The following is a 24,446-nucleotide window of genomic DNA, read 5'->3' as shown; positions in this document are numbered from 1 at the left end:
GGCGTATTTATGAATCCTTGTCCACTTACTGACAGCACTTGAAGGCAGCACACTTTACGGGCATGCGCACTAGTGCAGTAAGGGCAACCCACTTGAAGCGGCGGAAGGTCCGGAGGAGCGTTTCTTGAATCTTATTTTGTTGTTTATCTGCAGTAACTAATACAGTAATTTTTCACTGGTAAGACATTTACCAAATCTGCATCCTGACTTCTTACTCATAATATCTCTATCAGAGTTCCTGTTTTGTGTGTGTTATCCTCCATGCTATTCCTAGCCATCGTTAGCTAACCTAACGGTAGCGATAGCAACCGGCTAACAGATGGCTTGTCTCCCTTAATTAGTTGAGCATTTAATTTGATGTGAAGTTATACTTCTGTCATAAATGTATTAAAATGTGTGAGTTTTTGTTGCTAAGACGACTCTGTCTTCCACAACAACCGCTTGAAACTGTCGCTCTTAACCTAAACTCTCGGTGGTCAGCTAAAGTTGGCTAGCGCTACCGCTGCTAACGTTGTTAAAGCCGAGTGATAGCGATGCATGGCGGACACAGACTTCACGTCTCCCACAGTGCTCATGGGTGGATGAGATTCTATATGTAAACGGTTACTACCCTCTAACACACACTGTTGTGATAAGTGTGGTATTCTTGATCGTCAACAGTTGTATTGACAGAACACTAGTCCTTCCCTCGTCACTATCACTCATAAACAAAGTTCATATAACCATAGCACTGACCCAAATCTATTCTCTCTGTTATAACTTTGAATGATTGTAGTCTGAATTTCTTTGGGGAAATTTCCAAGTTAATTGCTTTATCCCTGTGACCCAAAAAGTGGCAATTAACCTAGTTCTAAAGGTTTTAATTTTCGCAGCCACTGCTGCAAATATTGAAGCCTATTGATCTTATAAGACAATTGTCTCTTCATTGTACATGATACGGTTGCTTTATCAGCTGGTGTGACTGCTTTGCATTCCCAGTTAGTGTGCCTTTCAGTCCCTTGGTGCTTTCCATTTTTCCTTTCCTTCTCAGAAGACATTGTTTGCAGCTAGGTTTATAGTCTTTTTCAGTTCATGGATGCTACTTTATGGTCTTGTGCTGATCAAACTCTAGTGTGTATATATATATATGTATGTATATATATGTTTTTTTTAGGTCTAGCATCAGATATGGCCCGTGGGCACCAGAAGTTCCAGTCCCAGCAGAAGAATGCCAAAAAGCAGGCAGATATCAAGAAGACCAAAGGCCATGACCAGAAGGCAGCAGCTAAGGCTGCTTTAGTATACACATGCTCTGTGTGTCGGGTATGTGCTCAAGCAAATACAGAAAGAAACAGGGCTTAAATAATTCTTTTATGAGCTCATTATTATTTAACCATGAAGTTAGGATGGAAAGATGAACTCAGTAGATGGAGGGACAGGCAAAGAAGCTGCTTGCCTTCCACTACTGAGGATTATTAAATTGCTTCAATTGCTTTGTGAAAGTATATATCAAAGAGGCTGTCATGTAAGTATAATTAAGGCAATGCCTATACCAGATCATCACTCTTTACATTTCATTTTAGCCCTACATCGGGTAGTTACTGGCTGTACAATATACTAGTGAACCAGCTATTGTCAATAGCTTCACAAAGTTATCAGTTCATTTGGTGCCCAGTTTAGCCGATTAAGCTGTAGTCAGTGGTGATGTTGCATTGGACTGCATCAAGTGAAATCAGCCTCTCTCTTACTAAAACTGAACATTAGAAGCTTCATAGTTGTAGGATTCATCACAGGCTGTTGCACTGAGTTGCTACAGGTGTTCCTAACTGTTATGTGTTGATAGCTGGCATATTCCCACCAAGCTAACAGAACTCAGTACTATTGTAGCTCCTTTTTTCACATGAATATAGTTAAGTTATTAAGATTTATTAAAGTCTCATTAGTTGTTTAAAAGCCATTGTGCATGATGGACAGGTAGACCTTGGCTGATCCACCATCTCTCCCTGTTTCATCTTTAGGGAACTGTAACCAGATCTTAAGGTCCATATATGTTCTTTTAGATACTCTGAAAGTGGTTTAAAGCAGGGTTTCTCAACCTTTTGTAACTTAAGGCCCACCTTCCCAAATAAATGGAAAAAAAACATAACATGACAAATAAACTGGGCTGTAAATATGTGTTATGCTACTGTCAGCTGTAAATAAATACTCTGCTTACCCTCAGTGAGACACTTGGGCTTGCTCTGGGAAATAATGAGATCAAGTCGTGCTGGGATTGGTGAGAGGCTGACATTCAGATTAGCATTCAAAGTTGCTTTCAGTTTGTTCCTTGCCTTTGATTTTGTGACAGTCACAATGGAAAGCCCTGACTCACATCAATAGGTGGCAGTCAAAAGCAACAGAAATTTGATTGCCCATTTTGATAGGGATATTGACTGGCAGCCAGTATCTAGAATGAAACAAGGTGCACTTGTGTGAGCTGAAGCCTCAGGTTGCTGTCTGCTGATAGTTTCATCAGTTCATTTTCCAACACAGTGGACAGAGCCATGTCTTCTGAACCAGGGCAAACTGATACAATTTTATGAGAATATAAATTGCCATGATCTGATCCATGATCTGGATACCAAGTATAGTGATAACATTTTTATTAATATGCATTTCATATACTGCCTTGTAAATATATATCATTTTGTTAATTTTCTCTCTTTTTCTTTCCTTTACATTTTATCAGACACAAATGCCCGACCCGAAGACCTTTAAGCAACACTTTGAAAGCAAACATCCAAAGTCTCCGATGCCCCCGGAGTTGGTTGGTGTGGAGGCGTAACCGATTCACCTCTCTTTCAGTAAGACAGTTGGGACTGATTCAGGACAGGTTTCGACATTTTGTAATATTTCAGATAAGAAGTACAACTGCAATTATTCCTCATGCTGCTTAATGTAGTAAAGCAGGGATGGTACTTGCCTGCCTGCTCATGGTGTTTCTTCCAGATTGAATTTGTGCAAAGCTTCCTCACTTGCTACAATTTGATCCTGGGTCAGTACTGAAGGTAGACACACAGCTGCCAGCTACCTTTTCTTGGCATGTGCCAAAAATGTATCTGTTCAATCCCTGATTGCTTGCAATATTTTCTTATCTGATCATTTCAAAATGTAATGCTGACCAGACCAGCTTGTCCACAGGCTGTACTGCCATTACACCATCTCAGGGCTCCCACTGTGTCAGGACAAGTTTCCAGTGTAGAAGAAAATATGAATTGGCACTGCCTCAGCTGAACAAAGTTGCAATACTGAAATGATGATTGTAAGTCATCCGTATCCAAATCCAGTGTACTGTTAAAACCACTATGGATTTTTGACTGAAGCAAAGTTGTGATCCACCAGGGTTGGAGTCATAAATATAGTTTATTCACACTGACTTATTAATTCCTAATGAGCTTGGAAAGACACTAATTCAGAACCACTAATAATGTGTTCTTTTGAATTCATTTCAATTTAGCTCCATTCTGCACTGATTTTTAGTTTTCGTCATCTAGATAATTTCTAAATTGTTAAGTCTGTAATTTTTGTTGATATAAAGAATATATTAAACACATCGTGCTACACGGGTACTGAAACTGCGTTACATTTTCCCCTTACTCTCTCATGTACAGTAGAGGTATAAAAGTTGACCAGAGAGGGCACTGCAAGTCTGCTCATAGTAAACCCTTTCCTGACACAATTTCATGAACTTCGAGCAATGTGATGACTGTTTAAAACATTCATCTTGTCTTTGACCCTGTTAGGAGTGGTCTGTTCAGTGAATTAGGATGAAGATAAAAGTTTGCACTGTGTGTTCACACTAACGATCTACTCCTACCCCCCAGTTTGTTGTAATGAGTTAAGTGACATAATTGTGTGCACCAGTGTAGTATTTGCTAATGATTTTGTTCATCACTATTTGTATTGTCAGCTGTGTAACTGTCCAGAAAACCTGTCACATTGTCATTGGATGACATATGTGAAAAAGATCCCAATTGCAGTCTCACACTCTTTACTGTTACCCCATCATTATGGTGCAAAAGTATTTTGATTCTTACCTGCATTAAAAGGTCTGATCTACATTACACTGTAAGGTAGCTTTGGTTCTTATTTTTATATTAGCTTCTTTTCATAGCATGCTAACAGAGATTTAATTTATCAAAAGAAACTATTTTCAATACATTTGGACCTACAGGTCATTAACCACTGACATTGTATCACTGTGCTAAAGTCTGGACTGACAACCAGCCATGTTTTTACTTTTGTAATGTTCATACCTTTGTCCACGTAATGTAATGTATAGCCTTTTAATAAAGGTGTTACTTTTAGATTAACCAGCACTAAGGTTTGTTTTTTTTTTAAAACTATATTCTTGAACAGGACTTGATCTTGTAGAAGTTTCCGCCTGGATATTTCTTGTCCTTTGTGTGTGTGTGTATGTGAGTGTTTGTGTTATCACCTGCTGTATGGATTATTAGTGTAATGTGGAGTCATATTCAGACCTGACCTGGTGTATTTAGTTTTATATATGCTCTAGTTATTGTCAAACTATTATAGTCACTACCATATTACAGTAAACACTCTCATGTGCACCATTTATAAACCATGCTATAAATGTCCTCACCAGCGCTTCAGTTAAAACTCTAGACCCCACAAGTTTAATATAACTAATAATCTGAGTTTTATTAGCTTGTCAGTTTACACCTTGGTGAGAGTCCAAGACCTCTCTAACAGTTGCCTATTCACTCAGTTGATAATAAAACCCAATCTATATTTACAAGCTAGAAATGTAGCATGAAGATAATAATGAATCACTATTCATGTTAGTTGTTGATTCATCCTGCTGGTGGCTTCTGTTTGTCTATAGACTTGTAATACTGTAAAAAGTCATTAAAGTGGATAATCTATGAAATATTAGAGGCAGAATGATACTCTTTCTATTCCCTCCAATAGTGGTTAATTTTCCTGTTGCAAGTCTCTTCTAGTCCCAGACCTGTAGTGAGAGGTGAGTAAATTGACATGCTCATCAGTGGGTAGAGAATAGTCTACGTTACCAGTAGATGTAAGCATACCTAATACTGTGCAGATGGCAATTTACTCACATTTACAAGTAGAAGTATTTTCTGAGTTCTATTATCCTGCATGTAACCCCAAATATGTAGAAATTAAAAGGGATTTCCATTCACTTAGGGATTACTTCCTATCAGATTTGGGTCAAACCAAACCACTTTTTTTTTTTCAAATGCAGAATTGGCTTTTGTTTAGTTTTTTGTTTATCCATAGATGGATTAGATTTGCTACATAGTGCACAAACATGATTATGTACAAACCCTGCCAAAGTAGTGTTAATACACAGAGAAGCCCATACGCTACAAGCCTGCCTTTGCTTCATGCTCTTTCAGGATGCCTTCACACTCTTGACTGATAAAGAAGCCTACAGCTCATCTTGTGACTCTTGGTATTGTAAACAGTGGGGTCAGCCTGTTGTGCCACTAGGACAACAGGTTTTGTGAACAGGCCTGTACAATAGTTTCTTTCACCCTGAAGACAAATACCACTTGCTCACACCCCCTACTCCAGCCATGTAACACCTGGAACAAGATGAAGGCTTGCAAAAGACGATGTTATGTAACAAGGCCTTATTTTTTTTGTGCGTGTGGATTATATTTTCTTGGTTTTCCTCATTTATACAGAAGTCACCATAACTTAGATGAACAAAAAATATTAGAAAAAAGGGAAAGAAAAAAATAAAAATAAATAATATACATAGACATACACATGCACACATCTACAAGTGCATACAGAAATACCCATATATATACTTACTGTATGTGACATGTTGACTCAGTATGTTTAACATTCTAGTGGGGGGCTATCTTTGTTAGTCAACTAAATGATACATTTACAGAATTTTTTAAATAGTCATTTGTCATTTTTATTGTTTTGTGTGGTCTTAATGGGTAAATTATCACACCAAGAAAATTTACTGCACATGTATTGTGCTGTTTGTTCATTCAAGGGTAAGACTTTTATTACTTCAAACATCAGTGTTGGATTTTTCTCTCATTGTGTAAAAGACAAAACTGTTATAAATTCCATGGAAACCCTCTGATAGCCTGACAAGTGGCAGTGTGGTGACTCTACAATATATCAAATGATCTAACTGGATCCAAAATTATTTTACACACAGTACTTCCAAGTTGAAATCCTGGATACACAAAGCTCTACTACTACTACAAACACATTGTAAAATAACAATGTGGAGATATTATAATTCCTTCTGTAGCACATTTGCCATCAGATTTTAAAAAGGAATTCATAATCAAGACCAAGGACAAAGTTACTAAAGAGACAAATAAATGTTTTGATGTTGTCTGATATGGATTTTTTTTCTTCTCTGCCAATATCCATGTTTTGTGTCTGTGGAAGGCCATGAAAACAAGTTGGTGTATCTCAAGAAGTTTATCCTTCAACTATTTAATATTGCACTTTCATAAAGTTGGGGGATGCACAAAAGAACTTAAAAAAAAAAAAAAAAAAAGAACAGTCAGAATTGAAGCAGCAAAGGCTGAGACATCCTAAAATGTAGTACCTAGTGTGGGTAAAGCTCCAAAAACACTAGATCCTACATTTCCCATAAGGCAACTCAAAAGCGTCTTTCATTAGAGCCTCCCTACTTGGTTCACACCCAGATCTTTCTGTGTCCACACCTCCACTTTGTACTGCAGTAACCCAGGCTGAAATAACTAACACTAACTCAGGGTTAAATTCTCTGAATTGACAAATCTCCCCCAGGGCCACAGAAGACTTTACACAACTGTTTCCACAAGCTGAGTGGGACCAGCGACAAAGAAACTGATGTTGGTGTGTAAAACAAGTGCCCCTTTAAATTTTGAAATAATTACGACTTACAAAAAAATCACACAGCCACATGAAAACCTCACGAATGTTTGTACAGATATTCAAACAAAATGATAATGTGATAATAAATGGATCATTTTGAGGAAATGTCTTTATCATCTATTCCCTTCATGGGAGTCGTTTACTAGAATGAGTTACAGAACAAGTGGAGCCAGTTGGGATTTCGCAATTTCCACAGCGTGAATGCCTGCAGACAATAGAGGCTAAATCTTCAGTCATTCAAGGTTGAACTACTCGACCAACATTCAGCTCATAATACTGTATTTCCTCTTTGAAATTCTGCGAGGTACTACCCCAGAAAATGCTGCAGATGTCATTGTCTCATGAGTAGACTAATAGATCGATGTCCATTAGATTTACAATAAGTATTTAAATCCACTTTTACATATTTGCTGATTAAATCCACTATTTAGTCTAGAACAGATATTTTAGCAAGTGAACATTTCATGCAGGGATTTGACTATTCTTGCAGACCTGTGTATGACAATGGAATTATTAAAATTAAAAGTATGCTCAGCCATTCAACATACATATCTGATAAATCTCAGACACAATGTTGCTGGGAAAACACTTGAATTTGGTAGTAATTTGTATGTGTGTGCATGTGTGTTCATGTTTCTCAAGCTGTGGTTGATAGACTGAATGAGAACTCATCAAACTGGTTACACATCTTGAAGTCATCAGTCATCTTAGTCATTTTTTTCCCCTTCACTTGAAATCCTCTCCTGGACCACACCTTGACAAGTGAGAGGAGCCTTTCACTTGCTTTCACTGGTGCCTGTGCATTTTTACAGCCAATACTATCTGATCTGCCCTTAAATAGGTTACAAGCCTGAAATCTTGGCCCGAGGGGAAAACATGTGACAAGGCAAAAATAGCTTCACTCTCTCCCCTTGGAAACCAACCAGAATGCAGAAATAGTAGTTTCTATTAGGCAAGATATACTGTAGCTTTGTGTCCTGTGTTCTAGTTTGTGATGCCCTCAGCATCTCCAACAAATACTCCTAAATGTTGTTCCAGACACAGTTTGTCCAGGCCACCTAAACTGTGTGGAAAAAGACAGTATCACAGTTTGTTAGAGAAATATCACTGTGCTCACTGAGGAGCTTGGTGGTCTCTAGTAAAAATTCTTTTTTGGAAATGGGTAAAATGTGACCCCATCTCTGGTCAGTTCCATACAGGTTGACGTTCACAGCCATGAACTGTGTCACAGCACCCACGTCTTATTAAGCATGTGATGTTTCTAGGTGAGGTTTTCATAAATGTGCATCTCTGCTTTGCTCAAATATAACACCATGACACATCACACAAACTTCTAATAACATACCATACATACAATATAAAAAATCTAATAACTGACTGCATCATTTGCAATCATAGAGACGAGGTAAGTAATGATAATGTTATGGACACTACAACTCCCATAATGGCTCGTGTTCGGTTGCCTTGGTAACGTTTGACGTCACTCCCCGCCTGCTCTGGCCGTGCCTGTGTAATTGGAGGGAAACCCCGTGGACTGCATTCAGACGGACGGGCTGAGAGAATCAGCTGTAACTCGGTACGCCGACATCACTGCTATCTGCCGTTACTCAGGTATGGAAAAGGACATACAGCTTTTAAAACTGCACTTTTATGTACATAATATGCATAATTAGGCCTTTTAACGTATCGTAAAATATTGTGATAATGGAAGCGCATTTTGTTCAGTTGACTGTGAGGCAGCTCTTAGCGGCGACAATCATCAGCCCAAAGAACAATGGCTAGCTAGAACTACAGTTTGGGATATGGCTAATGGCTGGTTCCAACACCAGAGAAGGAAGGCGTGTCGGGTCGAAGGTTGAACCTCGGACTCGGTGGCCACAAACGTTTGACATGTTAGCCTGTGCTAACCGAAGTGTGTCTGTCTCTTGTTAACGTAAAAAGGCAACTTTGATGGGCATGTATTATCTCAGAGGAATGATAGTTATCGCTGGTAAATTTTGCTGTTACGGCTTGTATTATCTTAATCCAAGATTTTGCGTCTGTAACATTGCAGATTTCCTGTCACAATAACCTCCGTGACACAGTTATGTAAGTGTGTCAATTTATTTATCTGACTATGTCAAGAACAAAACAAGAGCAGCCAAAGTTTGATTCTTATCGCATCTGCCGGCAGACTGGCAGCACAAAGATGCACACATTTTAAAGCTTGACGTCGCGCTAACGTTCGAGACAAACACGAACGTTTGAAGGTGTGTCATTAGGCTTTACCAGCTCGTCTGAGTTGCTAAATAAACTGGTATAACTCTCTTTATACATTCATGATATAACGTCTAACCAATTCTTAAAAGCTGTCTGGCTTGGGACGCTTCCGTTTCAGAAAATAGTCGGCGCCATACTGGAATCGGGTCACGAGGGCCTAACGGTAGCGGCTCTTCATTCATTGAACGGGATTTTTCGTCTGAACGATGCCTGTTAATTTAATGGAAGCGCTTTTGTATCCATGTGGGCCAAATATACTGACATCGGGCACGATAAACCAAGTCCAAACGCGCTTTAATTTCGCCCTAGTTTCCGCTTGTTGGGCGAGCCACAGGTACAGGGATGGGTGTGGTGTGTGTGTCTCTGTGTGTGTGTGTGCGTGTGTGTGTGTGTGCGTGTGTGTGTGTGTGTGTGTGTGTGTGTGTGTGTGTGTGTGTGTGTGTGTCTCTGTCTGTCTGTGTGTCTGTCTGTCTGTGTGTGTGTGTATGCATGCATGCGGGAGGAAGAGGGGGGCACATCTGCGTTTGCCCTGAAGGCTAGCCAGCAGATCAAGTTATCTGTACCGTGACTGTAGCATGCATTACTTGCGTAAATGCCCTCATAAATTCTTACGTGACTTAAGCTGTAATTACGAATTTACTTTTTGTAGCCTAATTATTTACCGATTAAATACATACACACCCTGGTTTCCCATGGGTCTCGTTACATAATGTCCATGAGTATGAACTCGCCAGCCTATCAATGCTGAAACTGGTCGAATCCGTTTGCATTGTTTTTAGAATTGTACAAAACTGAATTTAAAAAAAAAAAAAAAAATCAATGAGTGTTTGTGGGTGTTCCGGGGTGGGTTAAGTAGTGCTACAATTTATTTAATTTTTTTTAAAAGTATCCCTCTGAACATATTACTCAAGGGAAACATGTTTATTACTTCAACACAATATGTGTTAACTATAATACATTTTTTAATGTCTGTATTTGGCAGACATACAACCATTTGCAGCTTTTGTTAAAAAGTAACACAAGTGTACATTGGCCCAAACTTTGAATAAAAAAGGATACAATCCTTGTAAAGAGTATGGGAGTTTAGTTTGATATGGATGTCAGGAGAGCAAAGGGTAACTGTTAAGAAAGCTGTCTGAAAAGCTTTAAAACTGCTCTTAGTCAATTTTGAAGTTGTCAGTAGTTTTTTTTTTTTTTTAATTAAGTTGCTCAACTCTGTATAGGGTGTGAACTGTGGTAAAATTTGCTGTCTTTTCTGATTTCGAACATGCCACAATACATGCACTGTGGAATGGAAAAAAAGTGATTGATTATGTGGAAGCCCGCTGGCTATTTTGGATGGGTCAAACGGATGTAGGCTATTGATCTAGTGATGAGAATTCCTTTGTGTTGGCGTGTGTGTGTCAGGTCTAGGCATAGACTGCCTTTACACAATATCTGCTGGTACCTTACTTTTTCCTTCTATAAGCCTATATAATATTCAGTACTGCTTAGTAACTTGCAGGACTAATAGTGGCTATACAGTATTGCCACTTTTTCAAACCACACCAAGCTTACAATCCTTGTAGACTTGTATTTTTTTTTAATGCTGCTACATCTTTACTTACTGCTCTAAGTTAAAGAACTGAAAGATTTAGTTAGTGTGGTGTGGCAGCTTCAGTGGACTATAGGTTGGGCACCCACATCTATTAATTAATGTATTCAGTTGAGAGCCAACACAGATGGCTTCTCTTCTTCAAATAGTTAAGACACTCATTTGCCTCATTAATTGCTCTTGAAATTGTATTTTACTTGTGTACTTCTGATAAATTAATACTGGTCCAGTTAAAAAAAATCCGTCCTCTTGCCAGTTACTTAATTGACCTCCAGCTGTCCTCTTTGCTTTCCTTCCTCCAGTGAGCAGTCATGAGCGAGGCACCCCAGAAGGAACTGGTCCAAAAGGCCAGATTGGCCGAGCAGGCTGAGCGTTACGACGACATGGCTGCTGCAATGAAGGCTGTGACGGAGGATAGTGAGCAGCTATCCAACGAGGAGCGTAACCTGCTGTCAGTGGCCTACAAGAATGTGGTGGGTGCCCGTCGCTCCTCGTGGCGCGTGGTATCCAGCATTGAGCAGAAGGCTGAGGGCAGTGACAGGAAGCAGACAATGGCCAAAGAATACCGGGAAAAGATTGAGAAAGAGCTGAAAGACATCTGCAACGACGTGCTGGTGAGCTTTATAACATTTCATCAGCCCTTTGCAATTTTTGCCCTAATTGATTAATCATGCTGCTGTAGCCTTTACATTAATCTGATAGCATTCAATTCAGACTTGTGTTGTATTGGAAGTGTTACAGAAATGTTACTAGGTCCAACTCAATGATTGCCGTCTGACTTTCACATAAGCAACTCAGCCACTTATTCAGACATGAAACTGATGTAAAAATGCCATCACATTTACGTAATTAGGTACATGTCTGAAAGTGGCTATTGCCTCATCATGGGGTTAACACTAATTGATCTAATAAAGTTTGCTCATGACTCCGTATGCTGCATGGTAAAAGGTGAAAAATGTTAACTATTCAATCTTATCTTATATCATGCCTTCTTGGGAGAACATTTTACTACGAACACAGACTGGATTAAATATTCTTCAGTGAATGGGGTCACTACACATTGGGCATGTCAGAATCACTGACTATTGAAGAGGTACTCAGAAAAAAAGTAACTAATGAGAGAGGCAAAAGCAAGGCCTCTTGACAGCATTCATAAAATATTTACCTCAGCAATGATCTCCCTTTGATATGTAGACTATGTGAAGAAATGCTGGATGACTGTGGAGTGAGTGGAGCTCCAGTCATACCTCCCTTCAACAGCTCATGATGATGTCAGATGTGTCATTTCTGTCCCTGAGACACAGTGAACCTTTTAGAAAATGCCACACCTTTACTGCTTTATTTCTATTCTTGGCTGTCTGACAGCAATCTGGAGTAAGTTTCAGTCTTTATCTGTCATCAGTGATGACCTATAGCTTGTAGCATTCTTGTTCACACCTGCCCCTGTAATGAAAGAGTTTTTAAGTGGGGTTAGAGTATGGGAAATGAAGATTTAAAGCTTTTAGAATACTTTGCTTATATAAATTTGTTTAATATATTATAGTCTATGAGTTAGCCAGGTTTTTTAACAGTGTTAGGTGGTAAATGTGTGAAGCCTATTGAGCCAGACTGACTTCTGGTAATGCTCCTTGTGGTTCTTTATCAAGTTCTGCTGCACTTGTCCTTTTGGAATGGCACTAACTTTCTACTTGTTTGATCAGCAGTGCAGGCTGCAGTCAAGTTATAAACAGATAGCCCCAAGTCGGAGAAAGTAAGATAACCTAGAACGCATTACCTCACACAGTGCAGGAAATGGTCTGTGTGGTCTTGTTCATATGAATATACAATAGTCATACCAGAACAGTTTTGCAGTGCACCACTTAGCTGTAGCATGCAAGTAGCATGTTCATGGATGTATGCACGCCAGCTTAGCCAAGTTACCCAAGTTACCCATGCCAAGCTGTTTTAATAATAATGTTGCTGCTGTCATTATTATTAAAATATGCGCTGTTATCCCTGTATTTAAACAATATCGCGTCTCCTCCGTCCCCCTCCCCTCTCTGTGACGGTCGGCTAGAGGGCTTCCTCATGTACTCATAGAACTGGAGTTACATCCAGGTAACTATTATTTATGCTTAACTGGCATGTACATTATATAACCGGCAGGCACCAGGAGTTTATCCACCCTTGTTTTTTTCCCCGGCCTGTTTTTGGGGCCGGCCTTTATTTGTTTGTGTCAACCACGCCCTCAGCCATTACCTGAGACCTGGCTTTTAATTGACTACCGTCTTTTATTTGAAGAAATACGGTAGCTGTGTTTTTATCTCAGTTTAGTTTACGTATACAGTAGCCGAAAAGGTGTGAATGTAGTGGTATTATGGTATTTTAAGATGGACAGTATTACAAAGATTGGGTTTGGCTGTATGTCAAGATATTTCTGAATGGGAGTCTTTCTTGTGGCAGGATGTATTCTAAAGTATATGACAGTGAAACTGGAGGACACCTGGGCAGCAAGGGGAACATGACCCCATGCTAAGCATTCTTCAGACCTAGCAGCAGTCAACACCTATGATGTATTAGTATGCAGGGCATTAGAGTGCAATGTTGCCTTTTCTGTAGAAATTCTATGATGCAGGTTGTAATCTGATCAGAAACCACTGAAGGATTCTGTGCCTCATGCACTTGGACTGTTAAGGTTTCTTTACACAGGAAGAAGCTAACTATTTTATGAAAGTTGTGGTGGGTTGCAGGTTTCATCTCTGAAAGCTTAATCAGACTTTCATGCTTTTATCAAACTATCAGCACCCTTTTCCTTTACATAAAAATATATGTAAGATACAGTGTCTAATCAGGGTTTTAACATACAAGGGACAATCCTCAGTGTAGCAATATCCTGTTTCCAGTACATGTAGTCTTGAGGCTGTTTGTTGTTTTCAGATGAGTAGTAATCTGTCTTACAAATCTTGGGCAGAAGGAGAAATACCTTGCTCAGTGTGGCAGCATAGCTTTGAGTCATTCAAATCCACAGGTTTAAAGAGTGATAGCTACACAACAAAGTAAGATGTACATCCTCTTCTTCTTGGGGGGGGCGGGAAGCACAGGCCAGACTCCGTAAGGTTAGTCAGTTTGACAGATGCAGTGATGTTGATGGGTTTAAAATCCAAAAGGACACAGTAAACTCACTATTGATGCGTCCAAGGGACGCAAACTATTTTTTCCGTGATAATGCTACATTGAGAATACCAAATATGTGTTGAAATCATATAGATAAACAAAAGAAACCTCGCTGTCAAAAAACCCTTACCATCTGTGAATATATATCTGCAGCAAATGAGGTAGTAACTATGGTAACAACCAAAAAAACTCCTCATATTCTGTCACACACACAATAGACAGTGAATTAACAGTGTTATGAGTCTCTTTAATTCAGCATGTATCTGATCCACCAATCAGGACTTATTTTAGTGTGAAATCTTAATTTTTGAAACGGTGTGCCTCTCATTCCCACAGTCTTCTCCCAGTAAAAAAGCGCAGCTTACCAATGTCGGCTGGTAGCGAAGTGACGCCAAAAAAATCCAAAATGTAAAGTTTGTGCGCAAATACAGTTTATCTTTATGGATTATATTGATCCCAAATTGACAAGAAGACATTAAACATATGACTTTATCTTGTGTTTCTAGAGTTATGTGTTTTTTTGCAGACACGTAAGTAATTGTTAATGTCATATTTCTTAAAGGGAGTTTGGCGTAATATTTCCCCGGAGAGCACAGGGAGCTTCAGTTTAATTCAAACTGCTAATATGTATATATTTTAATGTTTTGTCACCACTACAGAAACACTGGATAACTGCTAAAATATGATATGGTTGTCTGACGTTGACTGCTGTTAGTTATTGGTTTGGTTAATGATTAAACAGTCTAATAATGTATGTTTCTATTGATTACTGACAATGGCTGATTAGGCCAATTATCAGCTAATTGTACTCAGTTTCTAACAGCAGTATGAAGTAAACGATTCCCCTTTGTGTGCATGTTTTTAAACTACTTTCCTAATTAAACATGATGTGCTTGATGGTGTTGTTAATGACTCCTGATGAAACTTGAAAGCTCAATATTTTGATTGCCCTTTAGCTTCTCTTTTTATAAGTCACATTAACATTTATTACCCAGAAAAAGCTAATATTTCTCTGTATAATATGACCTCTTTCTGTCAGCTGCTGTGTGTCTGCAGTATATTTACAGATTTGGGATTTTATTTGTTTAATTTACAGATACATTTTCAACATACATGAATATAAACATAATAACCATAGAACACCAGGCACAATTTTAACACTGCAATTTGTCAAAAAACACAAAATTTATTGGGGACCCACTCAAATGACCACCTGTGGGTCCCAGGGACTCACTACATGACTGCAGATGTCCCAGAATTTTAGGCTTTCCTGGGCACAGCTCCTTTTAATTGTAGTGCCAGTTCCCCACTAAAGTTAAAGTTGCTGTTACTGACTACTTTCATATTGACCTATGTACATACCTGAAGTAGAGTAGTCATCTGTAGGACCTCTGCTACTCTGTTCTTCTTTCAGCCTGTGTATTATCTGCCTGATGACTCACCAGGTCCTAATCCTATAATGACAGGAACTGAGCCACCAGCGTTCTGGCCCGCTGACCCCCACTTCGGCTATACAGCCTTATGGGGACAGAACGAGAGAGGGATAAGAGAGCAATGAAACAAACTAGTTTGTACGAGGTGTTGACCACATCAAAATGCAAATGTTTAGTCCTGTACCGAATGGCCATACTCGAAGGTGGGTTGAAAAACCAGAGAGGGGCAAACATGATGAAACGCACAAATCCTCAAAGGCATGCATGATAGAGGTAGTTCCATGAAGACTGATAAAGAGTCTATCTACTTTCTCACCTTCACAAATGTGGCAAATTGCTGCGTGAAGTGTAGGGAAGGGGTTCGATAGCATTTTATCAAATTCAAATCCAGTATTGAATCCTTTCAAATCCCTTATCAAACCTTAGTATTTTTGCTTTTCGACAATTCCGCCAGCTTAGCTATTTGGTTATTACGATTGAATTTAATGAAATTTTGAAAGTAAAAAGGCTTAAATAACCACAACTCAAGGATGTCTAATCACCTTTTGTTGGCAGAAACAGTACAGTTTTTAATGGCAGATTACGTAATGTTCACAACCTGTAGCTACAGCTGAGATGAGTAGCATAATAGCGTAGTGTAATAGTCAAGCAGTGGTGTTAGAGTAATGTCTCCTCCCTCACAAACAATCTTTGTGGGGGGTTCAGGCTCTGTTCAAAGATCCAACAAACACTTAATTTGAAGCTGATACTGATACTGGGCACCATTGCCCAAATTGATGCCAACATTAATTTATTATAACTTGAATAATTAATGAACTATTAATATAAAATGGAAATAAGAAAAACTGTCCTTTGTTAAAACACACTGTTATACCTATTTTATACTGGGCAGATCAGGAGCATTGTTGCAGAGCAGGTTAAATAACGTGTGTTTCAAACCAATGACAGACAAGGGTTTTCCCTGTGTTGTCACTTTGGTGTGAAAGGGGTAGAATTGGTTGGAACAAAGTTTGGATGTATTTACAGGTTTGTATGTTATCTTTCCTGATTTTCTTTCACAAAGTTGTTGTGCGTTTGTTTTGACTTTGAGTTTAGCTGTATCAAAATAAGCAAACTCTGTATGCACTGCAGTAACTGAACTTACTGTTTAATCTAATGCTAATCGTGGTGTGTTAGTGTTTCTGCCCCATGCTGTTTGTGCATACCTGCATGCACGCATGCATGAATAAAATTTGCAGAGGCCTGACTTGTGCATTTCTTTCTGAACATGGTTATGTTGCTTGTCCCTCAGAGCTGAGATGCTTTTTCACCTGTTTTCTTAAATCTTTGCTTGTCTTTATTGTCCTTTCTGGGAATATCTCTAAGTTCTTTAAATGCAACAGGGATCTAAAGGAAGATACTGTTTATTGTAGGATGCACATTTACTGAAAATGTAAGTTTCATTTACCGTGAACATTCCTGCTATGGTGGTAATTTGATTTTAGCTATGCCCTTGCCAGTGGCCCAGTTCTACATTCAGCTCCCAGAGGGTTTCCCTGATCCCTCACATCCGACTAAAAGCATTGAGTAAATGCAGGCTCTTAGATCAGCCTTGTTTATTCCATTATACTTGGGATAATGTACAATATGCACTGTGTACAGAACAAGATCTTGCAGAACTTGCAAAAATGCATGTCTCTGAATCCATTTGGAATACTGGTCAAGGATCTGTGTTTGAACTGTTAATATGGTGTAGTCGTGTGGCATGACCTCCCATTACTTTTTTTTTTAGAACCAGCTATGCATTTTTTCAACTTGTGACCTAAATGATCATTTTTGTCTTCTACCCAGGGACCCAGGCTCAGTCCTTTATATTACTATTCCTATGTAGAGAGCATTAGTCGAGCCCATAACTTGTGCTGCTTCAAGCCATAGTTTTAGAAATCAGAAGGCTTTGTGAATTTAAGGGCAGGTCTGGGCTGGGTTTCTTAACAACATGGCATCACTAATGCCGCAGGGAATTACGTTTTTCTGCTTTCTTTAACTCTATATGGCAGTTATGTTTTTATGGCTGTTAAATGAGAAACAACATAAAAATGTCCACATTAAAACTACATTAAAATCCACAGTTAAGCCAAATCTGCACTTAAAACTAAGTATTAAGTCATGTTTTAGTAAAGGTGATGTTTAATCCTCTTTGTCCCATAGCACTTAAACATAGTAGATTAATGACACTTTTCAGCTGGTGTGTTAAATACGGTACACCTCCCACCACTTATCACAATACAGTACATTGTTCCCTGCCTGCTAGCATTCTAGTTAGCAACAGGGAGAAGCTATGCTTGCTTGTGCTCTAAAGAGCCGAGCTAGGCTCTGTGAGTGACCTACTTCCTCAGCAAAAGCTCATCAGGAGTTCAGCAGCCTGTCTCTCTCCTCTCTTTCTCCACCCCCACATCTATATTCCATACTCCCACCCTCACTGTCTCTCTCCTCCACCCTTTTCCACTCTCCTCCACCCTTTTCCACTCTTCACCATCTTCACTCCCCACTTTTCTGTCCAGCCTGTCCTTTTCTCCTCCCCCATGCTTTCATGTTATCCACCATCCACACAGATCCACCCCCCTCAGTGGTCTCTGAAGCATCTGTGATGTAGCTCAGGCTAAGTCCCAGGCTCAAGCCCCGAGGCTATTGGAGGTAGCCAGCTTGTCTCTACCCTCATTTAGGTCTGATTAGAAATGACCCTTTGAGAGTTGGGTTAAAAATTGAAAAAATGCCTTCTTCATTAACGAATTATGTACAACTCTGCTGTTTTCAGTCGCTAAGCAAACTACACACATTACAGTTGACACACTGGATTGTATGTTTCAGAATATCTGTTTTTTTTTAACTTCTGTCTATTTTTCTTGTATTCTGCCACAGGGTCTCTTGGACACTTATCTCATTCCCAAAGCCACTGTACCAGAGAGCAAAGTCTTCTATTTGAAAATGAAAGGAGATTACTTCCGCTACTTGGCTGAGGTGGCTACAGGAGACGATAAGAAAAGTAAGCACTGTCTTAAGTTCCTTTAATACCATCTGTGTGTGGGGGTGGTGGTTGAAATTCATTTTCATTATTTATGTGTGTATGTTTCGCTGGTTGGAAAGCTGGATTGTAAGGACTGATATCTACATCTCCTAGCCTAGCCAAACAGACGTGTTAGACAAGATCCTATTAAATGAACACTTAAGTATTTGGTATCAGCTCTATGACATCAGCTCCTCAATGCTGGTTACAACAGTATCGTATGCTCCCCTGGCAGTAAGAAATGTATGCTAACACTTCCTTTCATTGTTGCTGATGGTTAATAGTCAACTAGTTGATCATTTTTATGGAATAGGTTCATGCAGTGTGTTTTAAAAAGTGAACTTAAAGCAGAGATCTTTCTTTTTGCAACTTTAACCTAAACTGCAACCAATAGGAAATTTGTCAGGCTTCTGACAGGTTTTAATGGGCCTCAGCAAATCTTACTGGGAAACCATGTCAAAAGTGAGATGCAAGTGGCACATAAACGTTATTGAAGCGTTCTGTCTGTTCAATCCACTCCAACCCTGACCCCCCCCTGGCCACTGTCTATAGAACCAGCTGTCCTTTTAGCAGCATGTAGCTCCTGAGGAGCTGACAGGACAACTGCCAGCCAAACTGTCTTCACCAGGCTGACTGGCAGCCAAAATTTACTGAACATGTAGGCTCCAGTGGAATAAATAGGCATTGTTTTAATTTATTGATTTTTATTTCCCCGGTGGGTCAGAGGAATCTGTCTACAATGGAACCAGCAAGCTTATAGCCACACTTGGGAGTCTTGATCAATCAATATAGACACCAATAATAAGTGCAGAACATGTAAACAGTGGGCAAATGGGCCACGGGGCCGTGTCTCAGAGTCAGTGTTGATTGATACGTTGCGAGTGATGGATGTCAAAAAATGCTTTCTATGTGGATTGGTGTCAGGCTAGTCTCTGGTCTACACTGACTGAACAGATTAGGGACATTTCATTTTTAGATAGAAGGGAACACTTTATTTTGATGTTTTTCAATGTTTTCAGATTTTTCATTGAACACAGTGGTTCCTCATCCATTTTTGTCACATTTTCCACCTTTTGGATACAAAGCACCTCACGAGTCCACAAAGTCTCTCTGTCTCTGGTTCATTGCCTCTTTCTTTTGCTGTTAACCTATTTGCCCCCTAGTGGCTGTGAAGAGACATGGCAGTGTCCACAGATAATAGACTGAAGCATAATCATTTACTGACTCTACTGTAAAGCTGTCTGTATTTTCCTGATTACATCCCTGTCTGATAAGGGAGTGGTCTACAACCTAGGGGTTGGGTCCCCCCAAGGAGTCGCAAGATAAATCTCAGTGGTGAGATGGTGAACAAGAAATTGAAGACAGTGTTTCACCATCCAGAATTCTTTCATTTTCTCTAATTTTATTTTTTTGAAGAGAAATATTGGATAGATTCACATCCTTGGCCCCCTTTTAATAATTTAAATGGGAAAAGCTTATAAGTCACTGAAGAGGCTTCACAGGTGGACACTGCTTTGTTTCAGTAGGTTGTAAACCAAAAGGGTTAAGGAACCACTTAAATAAGATATAGAGAATTTGGTGAACAAATTTTACAGCAATGGGTTTCCTCACAGGCTGTTTTCAGCCCACTACCTCCTGCACATTCATTCATAAAATGACTGCCACAGGATGTTGACTTGGGGTTAGGAAAGGCTCCTCTCTGTGTTTTAGCTTTCCACTCAGATGTTGATACAATGCCAGAAGACAACTAAAGGAACTTATGACATAGTGGAAGCTTGTCTGGGTTGTATTTTCTTCATCTATGCACTTAGCAGTACAGGGAGTGCTGTAGTTGCAATCTAGGGAACATTGCTGAAACAAAAGCAAAAAAAAAAAACCTGCCTCTGTTCAAGTATGTCATGACATTTCTCACAGTAGTCAGCCTGTCAGAAGTCGTACAAAAAGCAAATGTAAAAATGATGAATTTTGGTTTCATGGTGGGTTGTGTGCATGACTCCTTCTTGGCTGCAACCAGTGACTTCCTTGGAGGGTGGTTGCCTGGCAACATCATGGCAACAACACAACTTCAGCAAGTTACTGCTCCTGGCCAAGAAATGGTCCTGCCCATAATAACCCCCCTTAAAACCGCAAATTGTGGTTTTTGCTCTTCTGTTTTTGTATTGATTAAACAAACAAGATATAGTGTGTTAATTAGTGAGCTTTATAAGTTCTGTCAGGGGGATTTTGCTGTGTGTCAGCATTATGTGTGGGCCTGTCCGTATGATAATATTAGGTTTTGTAGAATGAAATTAGATTTTGGAACTACTGCCCCTAGATGATCCTCCCTAAGCTTCTGCTACATGTTTGTAGTTAAACTCATTAAAATGGTATTCAGCACACCAGGAAATAGTACTTGTACATGGAGTATTTTATTTTCTCAGCCTGTTTATTGACCTCTTACATCAGCCACTTGCATCAGCCAATACTTCGGATTTGTAATTTCCCCTTCACTTTCCAGACCATTTTCTTGCCCAACCATGAAAGGTAGCTGCTGTGTGAAAGTATGTACTGCTTAGCTTTTTCAACATTGTGTTCTGAAAAAGTTTATTTAGGCCTTAAGAAATGGTTGTGTATTGAATCCCCTCTGATGCCCTACACCTCACTGAAAGTGAGAGAAGGCGTCAGGTGTGGCCTGTCTATAGTATTAGTCATCAGTTATTGTTACTGTATTGCTGTAGAGTGTTGGAGAGTCATTAGATGCTTTGTCAAGCCGGTTAGTGTGCCAGTGTTGGCAACAAGTCAAAATCACTGGCCAAGGCTTGTGTATTCACAACCATTGTGGTGTATATCAAACAGACTGAACAGTTCAGTTGTTTGTTTGTCCCTCTGAGAAATGAGATAGAAGGTTCAGGACAGCAGAGATCACTAACGCAGAGCTCCCTTTTGCATCTCACACAGACTGCTATGACTTAATCTGTTTTAAACCGGTATTAGAGAGTTGTTGATTCAACTTGATATTTCCTCATTGATATAAAAAGGATTGACAAAATATTAGAAAGACCTGAGTATAATGCAGTACAATTCAGCATCACCACAAACTACAGCCTCCAAAATGACCATAAAGTTGAACATTTTCAACTGAACATAAGCAACCATCATGACAGCAGGGCTGTTGTATTACACTCATTTTGTTGTAGCCAAGCATACATAATAAAGAGTGTCTAGTATAGTATCAAGTCTTTTTGTGAACTGAATGAAACCATTATAAATCTAAAAATAATTTCAGTCTCATACTGTTGTTTAATGCTTTTTGTCTTTTTCCCATCAGACATCATTAAAGACTCGCAGAACGCCTACCAAAGCGCCTTTGATATCAGCAAAGAAGAAATGCAGCCCACACACCCAATCCGTCTTGGTCTTGCCCTCAATTTCTCCGTTTTCTTCTATGAGATCCTGAACTCACCTGATCAGGCCTGCCAGCTGGCCAAACGCGTAAGGGCATATCACCACACGATACACTTCACTTTTCATACTTATGGCGACGACATGACACTGCTGTATTGTGAAGACTTTTCAGACTGAATGTGCAACTGTTGTTAATCCACACACAGCAAGACAGCAGTAAAACCTGTATAAACAAACTGACCTGCAACACATACACATTCCTGTCTACTGATGCATAACAGCAGAACAGCATTTTCCAGCAGTTAAAAATGTGTTTTTGAATCCTGCAGGCTTTTGATGATGCCATCGCAGAGCTCGACACACTGAGTGAAGATTCCTACAAAGACAGTACACTTATCATGCAGCTACTGCGAGACAACTTGACAGTAAGTTTTCCCAAATTTGCATTTCTTAAACATCAATGTACCGACTGAAATGATGAGCAGGTTTTGTGCACAGAAGAATAATTTAGGTAATTGAGCTGGCATTTATATGAAAATGTGATTACTCAGTGTTTTATAAATGTTTGTAGTTGACAGTGTGCCCTTTAAACACCTGTACAAAGGAGAGGAGACTATGTGGCACTCTTAACTTTCCATTCAAATGAAACTGAAAATAAAAATAAGTATCTCCAGGCATTAATGGATGTTTCCCTCTCTCTTCTCTTAACTCCCACCCTGCCTCCTCTTTGACCCCCTTGTTCTCCTCCCTCTCTCTGCTCTGCCACCTGCTTCTCTTTCTCCTGCTTGTCCTCTTGTCTTTCCTCAGCTGTGGACCTCTGACAACCAGGGCGACGGAGAGGATGTAGAGGAGCCCAGAGATTGAGCTAGACCCCCTTAGTCATTCCTGTCTGCCTGCCATCGTCCCGGCTCATCTTCATCATGATCATAAACACTGAGACCACCTCATTATCATCATTGTCGTCCAGCTCTCTCCATCTTTTTTTTTTTATTTAGTTCTCTCAACACTCATCTCACTCCTATCGGTTTACTATTTCTTCTTTTGTAGTAACTGTGGGGAAAGGGGATGGGGAGGGAGGGTAAGCTTGGGATTGCGTGGCGGGAAGGTCTGTTTGGAAGGGTGGGATAGGGTCAACGTGGAAGGGTAAAGTGTGTTTGGGTTTGGTTGCCTGTCTGCTGACCTTTTTTGTCTATGGGAGAAATAGGGGTGTTATTATTAAGGTGGTGGGTGAGAGGGCAAGTTCTCAACTCATGAAAAACGCAGCTGGTTGAATTTTTAGAGTCAGAAAACAGTTGTACTGTATGTGTATCCCATTCATGTTAAAAGTCCTGTTATTGATTAACAATCTTTTGATGATACATCTGGTTTGACAAAGTCAGGAGTTAGCTCCTCACATGTGAGGAGACAGCAGCTGTTAGTCTGTACTTGGCTAGATGAATGACAGCAAAGGTAAAGTGGGGGAGGCGATGGGGAGTGCTGGAGACAGAAGGCAAGGTTTTGTTGGAACATAAAGGTTACATTCCATTTACTGTCAGTTGCTCAACTTTCTACTCATTTTTTTCTGTTTCTTTATTTTTCGGGTGACCTGCATTTGTATTTCTATGTATTAATTACGAGGTATAGAAAACTTTGAAGAACAAAAGAGCACACAAGGTTGTTGCTCTTTTGTATGAGCACAGCAGTGAAAAAAAAAAATCCCACATGCTTATCTAGTTACTGCTTTTTCAAATTAATATTTTTATTTGTTTTGTCTTTTATTCTCCTTTTTCTTTCAATACTTGCCTAAACTGCATGTTGGTAAGAAGTAGTTTGTGGAGATGTAAGGAAGGTTGTTGTCGGGCTGGCTAGCTTTGTTCATGTCTTTGGAATTTTCATACTGAACACCCAAGCATAACTGTTATTTGGGGGGAAATGTGTAATTTCATGTAAGTGGAATAAAAAAGATAATTTAAAAGTTTCAACTTGTCTGTTTGAAGGGATACACTGGTAATTCAAGTTAATGACTTTCAACCCTCAGAAGTGGTCATCTTACCTCAAAAACCAGTAAGTTATATTTGAGTGGTAAATCCAGCAACCATCCCAAATCAGCTGCTGTGAATCACTGTAGAAGAATAAGTGAGTCACACTGAGGTGGAGGCTGAGAGCAGACGACGAGACCCACAGAAAGTCCTCTCTCTCCTCCAAACACCAGTTTGATTCACTGTCTCCAATGCAAATAGCCTCCTGTTGCTGTGGTCAATGATGCTGTTTGTTCCATTGTAATGCACTACATCGTACAGATTTGTACTTAGTGGGAAACCAAAGATTTGCTTGTAACCAGGAAAATATAAGAACTTCACAACAAGCAAAAGGGCCACACCCTTGAATACACTGGGCCTGTGGAGACAGAAGACATGGAAAGTTACATGCAAAATCTCATTCACATCCAAGGGGCTAATCTAATCATTGAAGACTTAGCAGGGCAATACAACGACCATTACAAGAGAGCCAGGCATGACCCTTATGTCATGTTACGAAATGAAGAAGCCAGTCAGGTTGCTTCAATGCCTGTATCAACTAAAGGAAGTGAAACTTAAAAAAAAAAAAAAAAATTAAAAAAGGCATTTCCCTTCACACACCCTTCTGGGTGTGTCTGCCCTACTGTGGGAGGAGGGCACTGAGGCTACCGCAGAGGAATGTG

General features: G+C 39.6%; 2 protein-coding genes across 2 annotated transcripts; both read left to right on the top strand.

Moving 5' to 3' along the window:
• Positions 1 to 45: 45 nt before the first annotated feature.
• Positions 46 to 4,331, top strand: LOC121905734 (zinc finger protein 706-like). The gene is made up of 3 exons (XM_042424216.1): positions 46 to 178; positions 1,154 to 1,302; positions 2,708 to 4,331. The coding sequence occupies exons 2-3, from the start codon at positions 1,168 to 1,170 to the stop codon at positions 2,801 to 2,803; spliced, it is 231 nt and encodes a 76-aa protein (XP_042280150.1). The 5' UTR covers positions 46 to 178; positions 1,154 to 1,167; the 3' UTR covers positions 2,804 to 4,331.
• Positions 4,332 to 8,403: 4,072 nt separating this feature from the next.
• Positions 8,404 to 23,723, top strand: LOC121905826 (14-3-3 protein zeta-like). The gene is made up of 6 exons (XM_042424355.1): positions 8,404 to 8,511; positions 11,056 to 11,367; positions 18,238 to 18,361; positions 21,690 to 21,853; positions 22,096 to 22,191; positions 22,574 to 23,723. The coding sequence occupies exons 2-6, from the start codon at positions 11,065 to 11,067 to the stop codon at positions 22,628 to 22,630; spliced, it is 744 nt and encodes a 247-aa protein (XP_042280289.1). The 5' UTR covers positions 8,404 to 8,511; positions 11,056 to 11,064; the 3' UTR covers positions 22,631 to 23,723.
• The last annotated feature ends 723 nt before the right edge of the window (positions 23,724 to 24,446 follow it).

This window comes from Thunnus maccoyii, chromosome 10 (genome assembly GCF_910596095.1).
Source record: "Thunnus maccoyii chromosome 10, fThuMac1.1, whole genome shotgun sequence".
Taxonomy (NCBI): Eukaryota; Metazoa; Chordata; class Actinopteri; order Scombriformes; family Scombridae; genus Thunnus; species Thunnus maccoyii.
This window is presented reverse-complemented; position numbering and strand designations above follow the sequence as displayed.

Coding starts and splice junctions, on each gene's coding strand:
- LOC121905734 (XM_042424216.1), top strand. CDS start 1,168: ATGGCCCGTGGGCACCAGAAGTTCCAGTCCCAGCAGAAGAATGCCAAA. Junction 1,303..2,707: donor ACACATGCTCTGTGTGTCGG/GTATGTGCTCAA, acceptor ACATTTTATCAG/ACACAAATGCCCGACCCGAA.
- LOC121905826 (XM_042424355.1), top strand. CDS start 11,065: ATGAGCGAGGCACCCCAGAAGGAACTGGTCCAAAAGGCCAGATTGGCC. Junction 11,368..18,237: donor ACATCTGCAACGACGTGCTG/GTGAGCTTTATA, acceptor ATTCTGCCACAG/GGTCTCTTGGACACTTATCT. Junction 18,362..21,689: donor TACAGGAGACGATAAGAAAA/GTAAGCACTGTC, acceptor TTTTCCCATCAG/ACATCATTAAAGACTCGCAG.